The following is a 16,088-nucleotide window of genomic DNA, read 5'->3' as shown; positions in this document are numbered from 1 at the left end:
CGGACGAGAGGAGTTTCACAGCGGTAACAACAGGCAATGTGTTTTTCGATTTAAAGCTTTCGTGACTGCAGAGATTCATCTTCTTGGTTCTTTCGGTAAAGTCACGTAGAATGGAAATAACAAAATAATATTTATTATGTTTTATTTTTATTATTTGGTTATTTCCATTCTACGTGACTTTACCGAAAGAACCAAGAAGATGAATTTATGTTTTATTTTTATTATTTTGTTATTTCCATTCTACGTGACTTTACCGAAAGAACCAAGAAGATGAATTTATGTTTTATTTTTATTATTTGGTCATTTCCATTCTACGTGACTTTACCGAAAGAACCAAGAAGATGAATTTATGTTTTATTTTTATTATTTGGTCATTTCCATTCTACGTGACTTTACCAAAAGAACCAAGAAGATGAATTTATGTTTTATTTTTATTATTTGGTTATTTCCATTCTACGTGACTTTACCGAAAGAACCAAGAAGATGAATTTATGTTTTATTTTTATATTTGGTCATTTCCATTCTACGTGACTTTATCGAAAGAACTAAGAAGATGAATTTATGTTTTATTTTTATTATTTGGTCATTTCCATTCTACGTGACTTTACCAAAAGAACCAAGAAGATGAATTTATATTTTATTTTTATTATTTGGTTATTTCCATTCTACGTGACTTTATCGAAAGAACCAAGAAGATGAACAGGCATTGTGTGTTTCTAACACAGGTTGCCACGGCGACACGCAATTCAGCTTCCGATTTCGGCGGTCGGCTTGCTGGAAGGCGTCGCCACGCAACGCACACGGGCGGCCAGACGAGCAGCACCTGCCTACGCTGCTCCAGGTACGAAGATCCTCAACTCTGCGACGTTTTATCGTCGGTCTTCACACACCGACGATGAACGCGATCACCCATTGACTTGCACCCACTCATCTCATCGAGCTCATTCATCCCGGGCAGGTGAGAAGGAGTTGACGCCGAGCTAAGGCGTGAGCATGGACTTCATCACATCTTTTTTCGATTTAAAGCTTTCGTGACTGCAGGGATTGTTGTGGCCGAAACGTCGTGAGAATTATTATATTATGTTTTATTTTTATTATTTTATTACTTCCCTTCTACGTGACTTTACCGAAAGAACCAAGAAGATTCATCACATCTTCAACACTCCAGGGAATTACTCCGTTCAGACGCTGCCCCGATCCCCTTCTGTCCGCTCCTTTGATCCTCTTTTCCGTTCTCGAACTTTCCCGACTCTCCACCAATCCCCCCCCCCTTTTTGTTTCTCCAAACGGTCCCCCAAAAAACCCCTCAGTTTGTATTGAGTTGTTTCAAATTGACCGTGACGACCCAACAGATTTTGAATGTTTCGATTTAAAGCTTTCGTGACTGTAGGGATTCATCATCTTGGTTCTTTCGGTAAAGTCACGTAGAAGGGAAATAATAAAAAATAAAACCTGAAGACGGCTGCTTGCGTTGTGGCCGAAACGTCGTGAGAATTGTATTTTATTATGTTTTATTTTAATTATTTTATTATTTCCCTTCTACGTGACTTTACCGAAAGAACCAAGAAGAAGATTTTTAATGTTTCTCCACCTTCCCATCAGATTGATTGTGCACCCTACGTTGGCACCTTCTGTGATAGCTCCTTGCCAATGAGAGTCGAGCGCGCTATTTGAACTCACAAGCCGGTAGACGCGGTGATGATTATTTAGTAATTCATTGAAAGGGTTCACCTCTCGGCGTCCCTTAACACTGGTACTGGACCACAGTCTCCACGAAGCTCACTCGGCACTCCTTGCCACTCTATACACTCATTCTCTGATGCGATCATTCACGGCCTTGCACTGGCCTATCTCGTGGAAATCGTACTTCATACAGCTCATCTCGGGAGCTACGATCACCCGACTCCCATCATCAAACCCTTCCGGCTTCTATTGGTTGCAGGGTTCGGCATTATATTGGCTCTGAACAATGTATTCGAGATTTGAAGCTTTCGTGACTGCAAGGATTCATACTCTTAGGTTTTTTCAGTAAAGTCACGTAGGTAAAAAATATAATTAAAATTAATAAAAGTAATAATAGAAATAAAATAAAATAAAAAATCACTTACTTTTATTAATAAAAAAATAAAATTAATAAAAGTATTAATAGAAATAAAATAAAAAATCACTTACTTTTATTAATAAAAAAATAAAATTAATAAAATTAATAATAGAAATAAAATAAAATAATAAATCACTTACTTTTATTAATAAAAAAATTAATTTACAATTAATAAAAGTAATAATAGAAATAAAATAAAATAATAAATCACTTACTTTTATTAATTTTATTTTTTACCTACGTGACATTACTGAAAAAACCTAAGAGTCTGAACAATGTAGTCATGCCCTCCTTCGTTTGGCGTTAAGTTAGGCCTCAAATATGGCTTCTTCGGGAAGAATTCTTATTCAGCACGGACTTACGAGCTTTGTGGATAATTGGCACATGCTCTGCGATAATGTGTGAGGAACGGGGTCCCACTATAAGTTACCTTGGAGTGGCTTTTTGACTCAAGACATGAGGGACAACATTGGAATTGTTTGACAAGCACACATAACAAAAACCACTTTCCATGTTCGTCATTAACACTGCCTTGTTAAAGGTACCACGATCTCCATAAAGCCTTATTCTGAGACCGAACCTAACTCGCTCTGTCGCGTTAAGGCAGTGTCAATGACGACAGAGCGATTGACTGATGACAGTCAGAGACTACACGTTATGGCGTGGCACTTTAAAGACCTGAAGAGAGCTGACATGCAACATTGAAAGATGAACACTTTTCCACGTCAGCAGTTTTGGTTTTTAAGTTCAGCATTCACGCCAGCTCTTTTTGTTGCTTGCGATGTGATTTCTGCACCGTTGACAAAGTCACCCGAAATGCACAGAGCTCAAAAGCCGAGGAGGGTTGAAGCATGGATTGTGCTCGCATGAGCGCCCGCTACGCACTACAAGGCATTACAGGGTGCGGTGAAGCAGCTGCCGGCTCGTTCAGTGCCGGATTCTCCTAGTAGCAAAAGTAGCTACTACAGATGTAGTAGCTACAGATGTAGTATATACTGTACATAAGTAGCTACTATATCTGTAGCTGACACTTTCAAGGGCTCTGCGCTAAATGCTTTCAAGCTATCAATTCCAGTTTAGTGATTCTGCACTTGTTCTATTACTATAGTACTATACTGCCTTCAACTTTTACGAACGACTGGGTGTTTAAGGTTAGATATTTGTCATATTACCTGGCTGTATAGCAAATTAAAAAATACAATTACTTTACTATGCAAGTAAAACATTTGTATTTTAATATTTACGTGGTTTTTATTTAATTTAGGGCCCCTTTATAACATATGCTACAGGCCTCGCACTATTCTTTGGGTCTTTCGGTAAAGTCACGTAGATAGGTTAAAAGAAAATGACAAAAAAAAACTACGACGTTTCGATCGCAACACAAGCGGTCGTCATCGGGAAGAGGGGGGTCACCTTCTAAGGACAACTGTTTATAAAGGTTTAAAATGGGCGTAGCCCAAATGTCAGCAGCCAATGCTAATGTAATTGGTGGGCAGCGACTGCGACGGTGGTGGGTTTTCCACCAATCAAAGGGCTGCCAGGTAAACATTTGCATGTTAATGTAGTGTGAGAAAATTAACCTGTTAATGTAAAATCAGAGAGACGAAAATAACAACTAACATCGGAAGGTGGTAGGATGGGAACATCACAGCCAGTTATGACCTAAACTGGTTAATAACGTCCTTCCAATGATTCCTCAGTTTGTACCCATCTTCTCGGTGGAAATTGTGTCTGTGTCAGTATATGTGGATGGCTTCATGAACGAATCTTTGTTGATAGCCAGTGGGTTTGCAAAGTACCCTCATCTTAGAGAAATGAATTTCGTTGCAAAGAATATGAATTCCTGCAGTCACGAAAGCTTTAAGTCTAGAAGGCCCAGCACTAGCTTAATCCGGCACTGGGCTCGTTTCATCAAGCAGAGGGCAGTGCATAAACATCCATTGTCGATTCGTACGGTGCTCCAACGGACCGCACTCGCCGCCGGCCTTCACACCAACCCGCACTGACCGGCGTGGTGAAGTATGGTCAAATAACTCTCACGTGGGGAGGCCCTCGCTCAGCGGTGGAATTTTTTCTTTTTTACAAATGACCTCTGCGCGGCACATATTTTAAACGATCATGCACAGCGTTGAGAGCTTTGGAGTTGATGGCAAAAGCGTGGAGTCAAGTGGGCTTGAGCCACGGTGCTGGGGGTCACTCTCCCCCACCCCCTCTCCCACCCGTGCGTGCGTAGAGCGACCCTCACTTTCTCTACGGCTACGTCTACTTTCGTCAAGTGAGAGACAAGAGCCTGCGCCGGGGCTACTTCCAGAAGGTGCGTTCAGCAGTGCGTCTAGACGCGAGGCGTCGGAGCCCAAGTTCAGCGTGCCTCTAGACGCGAGGTGTTCGGAGCCCAGGTTCAGCGTGCGTCTAGACGCGAGGCGTCGGAGCCCAAGTTCAGCGTGCCTCTAGACGCGAGGTGTTCGGAGTCCAGGTTCAGCGTGCGTCTAGACGCGAGGCGTCGGAGCCCAAGTTCAGCGTGCGTCTAGACGCGAGGTGTTCGGAGTCCAAGTTCAGCGTGCGTCTAGACGCGAGGCGTTCGGAGCCCAGGTTCAGCGTGCCTCTAGATGCGAGGCGTTCGGAGCCCAGGTTCAGCGTGCCTCTAGATGCGAGGCGTCGGAGCCCAAGTTCAGCGTGCGTCTAGACGCGAGGCGTTCAGGAGCCCAAGTTCAGCGTGCGTCTAGACGCGAGGAGTTCGAAGCCCAGGTTCAGCGTGCCTCTAGACGCGAGGCGTCGGAGCCCAAGTTCAGCGTGCCTCTAGACGCGAGGTGTTCGGAGCCCAGGTTCAGCGTGCGTCTAGACGCGAGGCGTTCGGAGCCCAAGTTCAGCGCCCGTAAAGTCTTCTGCCGGGCAAGCTGTGACCAAGAGGACCCGATTTGTGTGCAGCTGCCCCAGTGAACTCAAGGAATGTATCGGATCTTAATCATCTTGAACAGGACTGGTTATTTGCTGGCCGCTTTTTTGCCCTTTCCTTTAGCCTTTTTGACCTGTGCTCAGCTTCTGCCATTTGAAATAACCAAAAAAAGGCACTGAAGGTGTATTTGTTTAACACGTAGCCTTTCGCAATCTAACCCAAAAAACCTCAATTATGGATGAAGGCGTATTGTTAAACTCGCCGTCAGCCATTGTCTATCCGACTGCCGGATGGATGCCTCCACAATCTCGTCGCCGTCTCTCAAGCCCAGCGCTGCTTACATTCCTCTCGCTCCTCCTGCACGTGGACATCCTTTTCAATCAACCTCGTAATGAACCAAGTGGACGGTTGCATGACACATAGCCGTGGCAGAGAGGCAGCATCTGTGCAGCACTGCCGGGTGTCTCGTGAATTGTAAGTTTGCTTGCAAAATTAACCTGGTTCTACCCGCAAGTCCAGCTCGTTGATTCGGGTTTTTAAGGATTCGCCTCCCGCAGGAATTCCATGAATTGTTGGGATTCTGGGCCCCGATTCACCTCATGAATCCTGGGTTTTATTTCGTCTCGTTGCTATTGTTTCCGTTGTATAATTTCTAATGATTTGGTTCTTTCGGTAAAGTCACGTAGATAGAAAAAATAATAAAAATAAAATTTAAAAAATCACGACGTTTCGATCGCAACACAAACGGTCGTCATCAGGAGAAGGGGGGGGGGGGGTGACGACCACTTGTGTTGCTATCGAAACCATCGTGGTTTTTCATATTTTATTTTTATTATTATTTTCTATCTACGTGACTTTACCGAAAGAATATGAATTCTTGCAGTCACGAAAGTTTTAAGTCAAAATGTAATTTCTAATTGTGCATTACCCCCCTGCCCCCACACACACACAAACGCATGCCCTCAGTCAGTGGTGCTCCTGACCCGCCTGCCCTACCTGTGCCTCTACTCCGCCGTGGTCCGCCTCATCGCCCCCGAGTACTTTGACAAGTTGGAGCCCTGCATGGAGGCTGGTGGGTGTCCCGTTCCCCACCCCCGTCTCTCCCCGCCTGGAGCTGTTGCCCACACCCGCGTGCTCCCGTGTGACCGCATCCTCCGTATTATGAGACTCTCCGCAAAATAAGACGCGTCCCAGAAGAACTTGTGCTCCGGTGTCTTTTAACGTAATTCGAGTCTGGTTACCCACACGCACACCGCACGCTCACCGCACACTGAAATATAAGACGCGCCCTCGGCTTTTGCTTTCAATTGCAGCGATTAGAATTGGGCCCGGTATTCTGGACAATACGGTATACGTGGCAGCTGTATCGTCTTACAACACGTGGCAGCAAGGAGTGCTGAACTGATTGCAGTTTAAAAAAAATCAGTGATCACGTTACACGAGCCATCATCTTCTGCACTATTGCGGCCAAAAACTCTAAACGCATGTTGATTCTAAATGTGGAGGGAAAACCCGGAGGACCCGGAGAAAAAAAATCCACACGACCACGGGAAGACCATGCAAACTCCAAATACACAGGCGTCGGGATCGAACCCACAACCTCCTGCATGCCAGGCAAGGGAGTTAACATTTCGCCATCACAGCAAGATGGCAGCCCTCTTGCTGCGTTAACGAGATATTGCAGGGCTGCCCCCTTTACCACCTCTCACGATACACACAGAGTCCTGTATGTGAAGTCTTAATGCATGAACATTCACCACTGCCTTGTGATTGGGTTAGGGATGCTCTTCAGTGTCCTGTGAGTGCTCTAATCGTTCTGATACGCCTGTCCGTGCCCTTCCGCTGAAGTGAATAGAGCCAGGCGACATCGAGCAACATATACTCAGCCGCACAAAATCATAAATGTCTAAATGCTGCATTACTAATGCATGCATACGCACATGAATATATAGTGAGTACTACCAAATGTAGTTTTAATATGTTTTAATATTTATAAAGTCAAACATTGAGCAATACTTTAGAGATAAATAGTGTCCATTAAAATGTTTTAATATTAAACTCACACAGGATAAGCCCAGAAGCAGCCAGTTGAAAGAGACTGACGTTCGTTTTTGTTTATTTACTTCACTTTTACCTGATGGCTGCTGCACTACAAAGTGAAAAATTAGCTGCCTGTGATTTGTCGTTTTATTTATTCTTTGAAGCAAATAACGCGAGAGTATGCGTAGGTACGGAACAAAAGTGTCGGTATTACCGCTAAACCCTAAAACCCCGAGAAGGCGAGCAAGGATTGACGAATGGGGGGGCTAGGAGATGTTAACTACCTCGCCTGGTACACAGGAGGTCGTGGGTTCGATCCCGATCCTGACACGCCTGCTGCTGTATATTTGGATTGTGAGTGTCTCTCTCTCCCCGTGGTCGCGTGGATTTTTCTTCGGGTCCTCCGGTCTTTACCTCCAACATTTAGAATCAACATCACACGTTTAGAGTATTTGGCTGCTAGAATTGTTCACGCGATAAGCCACTTCGTTGAGCCATCATTTGTGGTCAAGTCTCTTCTGATAAACAGCTATATAGCTCAGTGGGCCTTACCTGGTAAATAAAATAGTTCAAATTTAGATTTAAAGCTTTCGTGACTGCAGGGATTCATATTCTTGGTTATTTCGGTAAAGTCACGTAGAAGGGAAATAATAAAATAATATAAATATAAAACAATAAAAATTCTCACGACGTTTCGACTGCAACACAAGCAATCATCAACAGGTGTGAAATCCACGGAAAGAATGTTTTTATTGTTTTATATTTATATTATTTTATTATTTCCCTTCTACGTGACTTTACTAAAATAGTTTCGTTTACAAAATTTTTTTTAAGTATCATCATCGTCAGTTACTGGATATCGCAACCTCACAACAGTATACAACAAATTTTGGTCCAACCCCGGAATAAACGTGTCGTGGGGAGACCTTCACCCAGCAGCCGAGATTCTGTGGTGTTCTATTGGTGGGAGTCGTGGCCAGATTTACGTCATTCCACTCATTCCTCTTCACGTGGAGCACGGCCAAACATAAATAAGTAGTAAATAAACAACCAAACCACAACGTCCCTTGCCCAGCAAGACGCCTCTTAGGAGGGCGCTGCAATCACATAATTGACCAATTCCTCACTGAGTGCCCTTCATGTAAGAGGAAATCGGAGGACTGCGCATGCAAAATGCCCGCGCGTACAAGAAGATAACGTTGCAAAGTCTGCACCGATTGGTCAGGGAACCTTCTTCCTGTACTGCACATCTCCTGGTTACCTCGCAGCCCAGTGGGTCAGGAGTCTCACAGCACAGAATCAGATCGGCCCGGTTTCATCGCGTCCGCGTAAGCGACGAAGCTAAGAAATCACATCGGCCGGCCTACGTAAAACCACAGCACCGACCGGCAGCTCTGGATGATCAAGAGATAGCGTGAGCTGCTCCCAGCATGCGGAGCGAAACGTCGGACATCGTCGTGCCTAACAACGCGGGGTGCGACTCGAAAACAAATCGGAGAGCTCCACCGAGCACCCTGCTTCTAAGCGCCGGGTTGCGGACAGGCAAATTCGCCAACTGTGCCCGGCAGGAAAACAAAAAATTCAGGTCACAGAGCATCCACCCAACGCTGGGCTAAATCCCACAATTCGCCAGCTGTTGTTGGTGAGCGTGTGAGTGTGCGTGTGGGGAGCAGTGGCGTAGTAGTTAGCACGCTGCACCACGAACCTGGCGACCCGAGTTCGATTGCCGCTCGTGGGCAATACCAGTGACGGTTATCTGAACCGCTTCTGGGCCTTCCCCATGTCGACTCACACCTTAAATGAGTGCCCGCTGCGGTGTGTAAACAGCACTGGCGAGACAAAGGTGGCCGGGCGTGGTGCCGGCCACCCATCCCCACGTGTGCCACGCGTGTGTTTGTTGCGTGAGTGTGTGAGCAGCTTGCAATGACATTGAGCGCTGGCCGCCACTCGTGGCAGGGAAGACGCTCAGCCTGCCGATCATGGGGGTCGTCATCCAGGTGAGGCATCTCATTTTTCTCCACCAATTTCCCACAAAAGCCTGACTAGGCCGGCAATGCGGGCCAAGCCGCAGCGGTTCGCGGTTCGAATCCAGCGGCCGCCCTGATTAATACTGCGGTGGTGTGTAACAACCGTAAGACTGCACGCCGTCTGCTTCGCAATGCTGCTTGCCTGAAGAAGAGAGTTTTCAGTCGGTACATATTGCCAGCCGCACCTCCGATTAGCACGGTTGGCTACGTGTGATGCGAAAGGAGTTCGACACGCGTACATGCAGCTGTCATGTATGGATCAGGACTTTGAAAATTGACGTGAAAAATAAATTCTAGATTTGAAGCTTTCGTGACTGCAAGGATTGATACTCTTAGGTTTTTTCGGTAAAGTCACGTAGGTAAAAAATAATAAAAATAAAATAATAAATGAAAATAAATCAATTAAATCACGACGTTTCGGAGGCAACACAAGCTTCCTTCATCAGGTGTAAAAGGGCACAGCAAAATAACTGTACTACAGTTATTTACACCTGATGAAGGAAGCTTGTGTTGCCTCCGAAACGTCGTGATTTAATTGATTTATTTTCATTTATTATTATTTTATTTTTATTATTTTTTACCTACGTGACTTTACCGACAAAACCTAAGAGTATGAAAAATCAAACAACCCTCGAACAAATTACACCGAAAGACGTAAAGAGGGGGCACATGTATCGGAGAACGATCATCGTGGCTGTTCAAGAAATAAAACTGGGGGCGAGAACGATCGCCAGGCGAGATGATGGTTGATGGACGAGACCGGTGATGGAATGGCGACAAAGGAGAAGAAGACGGCTGAGAGGATGACCGTCTAGAACAGGGGCGGGGAACCTTTATTCTGCCAAGGGCCATTTGGATATTTATGACATCATTCGCGGGCCACACAAAATTATCAACTTAAAAATTAGCCCGTTATATTTGGTCAAACATTTAATTAACGCACCCCTAATGTGATGGCTGGTATTGATGATGTTGCTACTCGCAACTGCTTTTCCAGGTTTGCTCCTAGATTTATTAAATTTCGAGTTCCGCCTGTGGTTGCCTTGGCAGGGCCACACCAAATGATTTCGCGGGCTTTACACGGCCCGCGGGCCGGATGTTCCCCACCCCTGATCTAGAATATGGAGAAATGAGATCAGTGCGGTGAGAATGCAATGGTTTAATAGCATTGCAGCACCACTGGAGACAGAATTGGCATGGGGAGGCCTTCATCCAGCAGTGTATAGACCATGGCTGCTGATGAAATTTCACACGTGATGTTTTGCCCATACCATTAGCATGTTGTGGTCCTCTCGTGCGAATTAACGTCACGGGGGTATTTTATGTCCACTTTGTGACAATGGTGGTTTGTTTGCCATGTGCTCCTTTACGAACCGGCCGGACGTTTAGGTGAGGATCCCGACTCGCAACGAGAAGTTGGGAGCAGCTCCGCTCAAGCAAACCCCAACGGAGGTACGTATCAGGGTCGCCCCTCTCCGTCAACCGTTGTGTCGGGACACCCGTGAAAGGAGACTGATGTTCAGCATGTGCGTTGAACTTCGTTCGCACCGTGCGTAGCCAACCGCGCTGATCCGTAGGTGTGGGGCAAGGACAGCAGAAAGCCGTTCTCAAGAAATGGGTTTTCAATCTAGAATTTGATAATTGTTTTTTTACCCTTCTATCTGGCAACATAACTGACACCTTTTTTCCAAGGAGTTATGTTTGCATAGACCATGTCTATGCAAACACCTTTTTTACAAGGAGTCATGTCTATGCAAACATGACTCCTTGTAAAAAAAGGTGTCAGTTTTGTTGCCAGATAGAAGGGTAAAAAAACAATTATAATATTTTTTACTGGTAAATGAGGTTCCAATAATCTAGAATTTTTAAATGTCTAATTGTCACTCTCGGCAAAGAAGGAGTGAGCCGGCTCTCATGCCCATTGGGGCTCTCGAGCCGGCGGTGGAAATTTCACGTTTCTATGGCAGGTGCTCTTCTCCTCCATAATATAGTTTTTTTTGTGTACCCAAAAAAAAACCCCAAAATCCCCCCAAAAAAACCCCAAAAACCTGTAATATGAATGCTATTGGCCGCGAAAGCTTACGTGTTAAACTGGCCATCTCCTGTTTATGGTTCTGAGTCGTTGGTCAGCGGCGAAAATTCCGTACCCGAATGGCGAGGGTTGAGTGTTAATTGGATGACCGCTGTTGACTTCCCACGAAGCAATACTCGTGATATATACCCTGGACAAATGACCGGTTGAGTTGACCCCTGACCTGGACTTGAAACTTTCAATGCTTTAGCTTATGAGTCAAGTCCTCGAGCCACAACAACGCCAGGTAGGATTCAATATTCAGTGGCTTCATCAAGCGAGCACTCGGACATTGTTCACATCCCCACGGTGGAGACCTTTCCTTCCAAAGGACGACCAGAGTCAGATTCATTTTGATGGAGACCATGAGTTAATAAACTCTAGGGGGTTATCTTCATATATATAATTAATTTCCCTTTAATTTTTGTACCACCAGCCATGTCTATTGCCAAACGCAGTTTCGTTATTCACCTGAGTCATTTTCAGTTCTCGTTTTTTTGTGTGCTATTTTGCTTTTGGCACATACCCGGTAGTAATACGCACGGTGATGCTGAAGCTTCTATTACCAAATTACGCCGCATGATTTATGATAGTGCCACAGTATTGAATTTCAATCTAATCTAATTACATTTCATATTTATAGAGCACCCTTCACTCAAGGCGCTTGACGTAGTTTAAGCAACGGTGACAGACTATAATTCTTTATATATAGCAAGGGGCATACAAGGATTGAAGAATGAGGGGCGCCACGGTGGCCAGGAGATGTTAACTACCTCGCCTGGTATACAGGAGGTCGTGGGTTCGATCCCAACCCTGACACGCCTGCTGTATATTTGGAGTTTGTCTCTCTCTCCGTGGTCGCGTGGATTTGTCTTCGGGTCCTCTGGTCTTTGCCTCCACATTGAGAATCAACGTCACCACGCGTTTAGAGTATTTTGATGCTGTAAATGTCCACGTGATAAGCCACTTCGTTGAGCTATCATTTGTGGCCAGGTCGCTTCTGAAAAAATAGCTGTAGATCTCAGAGGGCCTTATACCTGGTAAAAATAAGTCGTCTCTCTCTGCTTCTGTGTCTGTTTGTGTGTACCTGAAGACGATTGCTTGTGAGCAATTGAAACGTCGTATTCTATTATTTAATTTATTTTCTTTCTACATGACTTTTCCGAAAGAACCAAAGAGTAATTTAATACATTTAATTTAATACATTTAATCAATACAATTTACATACAGGGGTGGACTAGAGCAGCGTTGGTTGGGGCGCTTTGCAAAACTACAGGGTGCTTCAAAAAAATGTAATACTTACATGAAAAAATCTTTTTAATGGAAAAAGAACGGATAATACACTGTAACATGATAACAAATGTAACGTTAATAGCTTCCAAAAGTCAGAGTCTCCACTTGCTCGCCATCATTGCCAACGCGTGCCTGGAATCTTCTCCAGGTGGTCTCCAGACGCCGGGAGCCAGCACATTTCTTGTGGCGTTGTTGCAAATTCTCAGAAGCGTTGACATTTTTTTTAAAGCACCCTGTACCTTTGACCATGAAAAGCGACGCACCAAGTGCGTCCGAAGGAAGGGAGATGTCATTCAGCGCCCATTGCCCGCTCCGCAATACGGATCAAAACCACGGACACTGACTACGCGTGGAACAAAAGCGGAGAGGCTTCAAGTTTCATTTATTAGGTATAGCCCTGTGAGCCATTCGGCTCTTGAATCGGGTGCAACTGCTTGAACGGGCGCAGCCTTGTAAGTTAACACCGACAGGCCAGGACAACACTGGGTCAGAGAATAACAACACGAATGAACCGCTTCAGGTCCTACCCACTCACCGACCGGCGCTGCTCACCACGGTGAGGTTATGGTTCAGGTGACCCCCGCGAGCCACGAGGTCACGGGGACGCCTTCATCTGCGCACGAGATGCACCGTCCTGTTCTTGGCGTACAGAGAGATATCTCAGTCGCCCTCCTGCTATCAAATCCTTTATATTAAGTTCGCTTGCTTGCTTGCTTGCGTGCTTGCGTGCTTGCTTGCTTGCTTACGATCGTGCAAATCTTTCGGTCGTTTTTTAACCCACTTCCCGTGATCCAATCGAGCTGGCATTTTCCACACAGACTCGTTGTGCGTGACAATTAATTTTCGTGAAAAAAAAATTCCTAAATTTTACACTGTTTATGAAAAAAAAACATATTTAATTACCAATTGCTTAATGCTGCCAGACAATCATCTGACCCATAGGTGGCAGCCATCTCAAGCCAGAGGACGAGAGGACTCTAGCCGCCACGCATATAAAGGATTTATAGTGAAAAAGTTTGTTTTTACGGGTTAATTTTTTTTACTATTTTAAATGCCTGAACCTGCGCGTGTATTTCTCACTTGGCCGACCGCTGACGTTTTCTGACGGACTGTGCCCGCAGAATCTTCTTCCGGCTCCGCTGGTGCTCCCAACCGTCCACGAACCCGACCTCTTCAGGTACCCCATCGTCTCAGCGGCGTGGTCTGCGCACTTGAACTTACGCGCGTTTGCATTTTGCTATTCAGCCTGTGCATGATATCTAAAATTAAATTATTTGCTCAATATTTATTTTATATATTTTTTCATGTACTGCTGTACTTACCTTTCTCGTGCTGGCCGTTGCGCACGGTTGCACTTGAACTTTACGCACAGTTTGCAGTTTGATTTGCTCAGTCGGTGATAGCCGCTGAGGGCGTCACGGTGTCTCTCTGCCACTCCGATCGCTCCGTGCCCCCCTAAATCGTTTCCCGTTCGGTTTTCCTGCCTCTCGGTGTAATTGGCACCGATGCCGACTTTATTTGGTGGGTGGCAGGGGGGGCAGCGATATTGGCACGTAAAATAAAGACCGATTGATTCCACCCCACATCGCTTTCAGAACAACTGAGACAGGGAAGCCTTCACGGACGACGATGATGATGATGATGACAATAATAATTAATATTCTTGGTTCTTTCGGTAAAGTCACGTAGAAGGGAAATAATAAAATAATAAAACCAAAACATTATAAAATTCTCACGACATTTCGGCCACAACGCAAGCAGCCGTCCTCAAGTGAGAATTTAATTATGTTTTATTATTTTATTATTTCCCTTCTACGTGACTTTACCGTAAAATAAGTATAACCGGTAAAAACTAAGTTTTTCACTATAAATCCTTTATATGCGTGGCGGCTAGAGTCCTCTCGTCCTCTGGCTTGAGATGGCTGCCACCTATGGGTCAGATGATTGTCTGCCAGTATTAAGCAATTGGTAATTAAATATTTAATTTGTTTTCCCTAAACAGTGTAAAATTTTGGAAAAAAAATTTCACGAACATTAATTGTCTCGCACAACGAGTCTGTGTGCAAAATGTCAGCTCGATTGGTTCACGGGAAGTGGGTTAAAAAACGACCGAAAGATTTGCACGGTCCTAAGCAAGCAAGCACGCGAACTTAATATAAAGGATTTAAAAGCAAGAATATGAATCCCTGCAGTCACGAAAGCTTTAAATCGAAAAATAAAAATGTATTTTAATTTGTGCCCCCCCCCCCCCCAAGGGCATTGTCCCCAGTGCTGCCGCACGTGCAGCTGCTCTGGGAGTTGGTGCTGCTCGGTGAGCCGCTCGTCGTCATGGCGACGTCGCCGAGCGTCACGTCCGACAGCGTGCTGGCGTTAGTCAGGTGACCTACGACCTCCCAACTCGACCCACACACCTGTCAAGCCCATTGACTTACTTGCTTATTCTTCGTTTTGATTTAAAGCTTTCGTGACTGCAGGGATTCATCTTCTTGGTTCTTTCGGTAAAGTCACGTAGAAGGGAAGTAATAAAATAATAAAAATAAAACATAATAAAACAATTCTCACGACGTTTCAGCCACAACGCAATCAGCCGTCCTTAGGTGAAAACCAGGTCTGTCGAGGCGACAGCGTCTGAATGAAACAGCACACGTGCTTGGAGCATATATATAAGCTGGGTTGGAAGGGGGGAAAAGGGCGCCTTGACAAAAGAATATGCATATCAAGAGGAATTTAGTCGTGAGAATTATTTTATTATGTTTTATTCTTATTTTATTACTTCCCTTCTACGTGACTTTACCGAAAGAACCAAGAAGATTATTCTTCGTTGTCAATAAGAATGCGAGTCATTGTTTCAACGACGCTTTTGGATGCGGATTTTTACCACCACCTTGCAAAAGAAACATGTTTCGAGTGATCGGTCTTCTTGAGAGCATAGAGAGGGCATAAAGCCGGGCTGACATATAAAGTAAATCATTCTGCCCACCCCGTCTGTTCTGAATAAGGATCATTGCCTGAAACGTTAGCCTGCTGTATATATATGTTTCTGCTATCGAAGTGAAAATGACGAAAGTGGTGAGGTTTTGTTTTTTTCTCGTGCACTGCTGCTGAAACTAAACATCCCAACTTGTATTTAAAGGCTTGCATCTTGAATCCTTGCCTCACTTGATGCAGCAAATCTGGCTGTGACGGTCCCACCTGATGACGGAGACTTGTGTTGCCTCCGAAACGTCGTGATTTTATTGTTTTATTTTTATTAATTTTAATTTCATTTTTTTACCTACGTGACTTTACCGAAAGAACTAAGAGTAAGAAATTAAAGATGTCTTTACAAATGTATACGTTATTTTAATTTGTATTAAATTGCAATACTATAGTGCTATATTTACAGTCGTGCAACTCAGCATGAGTCTTTACATTTTAATAATTTTCTCTATAATTGCCTTGAGGATGTTTTCTTTCTCGCAGATGATAGTTACAAATCAAGAGTTGCACTAAATTCAATCGACATTAACTATTAAAAGAACATCATTCATATCATTGCTTCTGTAATTATCTCTCTTCTGCGGGTGAAGAGCTTGTAGAGATTTTAACGACGGGAGACATTTCTAAGCGCGACCCAGCCAAAATTCTGACATCGGAATTTGCGGGGAATAATGTTTTTTTAAC

General features: G+C 44.5%; 1 protein-coding gene across 2 annotated transcripts in view; it reads left to right on the top strand.

Annotated features, from left to right (window-relative positions):
* The window catches only part of LOC133349510 (protein DENND6B-like), a 44,664-nt gene that overhangs the window by 4,849 nt on the left and 23,727 nt on the right, over positions 1-16,088 (top strand). For both annotated transcript variants that reach the window (XM_061563034.1, XM_061563033.1), the window contains exons 4-10: positions 726-841; positions 4,335-4,415; positions 5,961-6,066; positions 8,952-9,031; positions 10,451-10,513; positions 13,547-13,602; positions 14,681-14,803. In XM_061563034.1, coding sequence (XP_061419018.1) covers positions 726-841; positions 4,335-4,415; positions 5,961-6,066; positions 8,952-9,031; positions 10,451-10,513; positions 13,547-13,602; positions 14,681-14,803 — 625 coding nt within the window. The remainder of the gene's footprint in view (positions 1-725; positions 842-4,334; positions 4,416-5,960; positions 6,067-8,951; positions 9,032-10,450; positions 10,514-13,546; positions 13,603-14,680; positions 14,804-16,088) is intronic.

Source organism: Lethenteron reissneri, chromosome 30 (genome assembly GCF_015708825.2).
Source record: "Lethenteron reissneri isolate LAM-NWPU_2019-01 chromosome 30, ASM1570882v1, whole genome shotgun sequence".
NCBI lineage: Eukaryota > Metazoa > Chordata > Hyperoartia > Petromyzontiformes > Petromyzontidae > Lethenteron > Lethenteron reissneri.
This window is presented reverse-complemented; position numbering and strand designations above follow the sequence as displayed.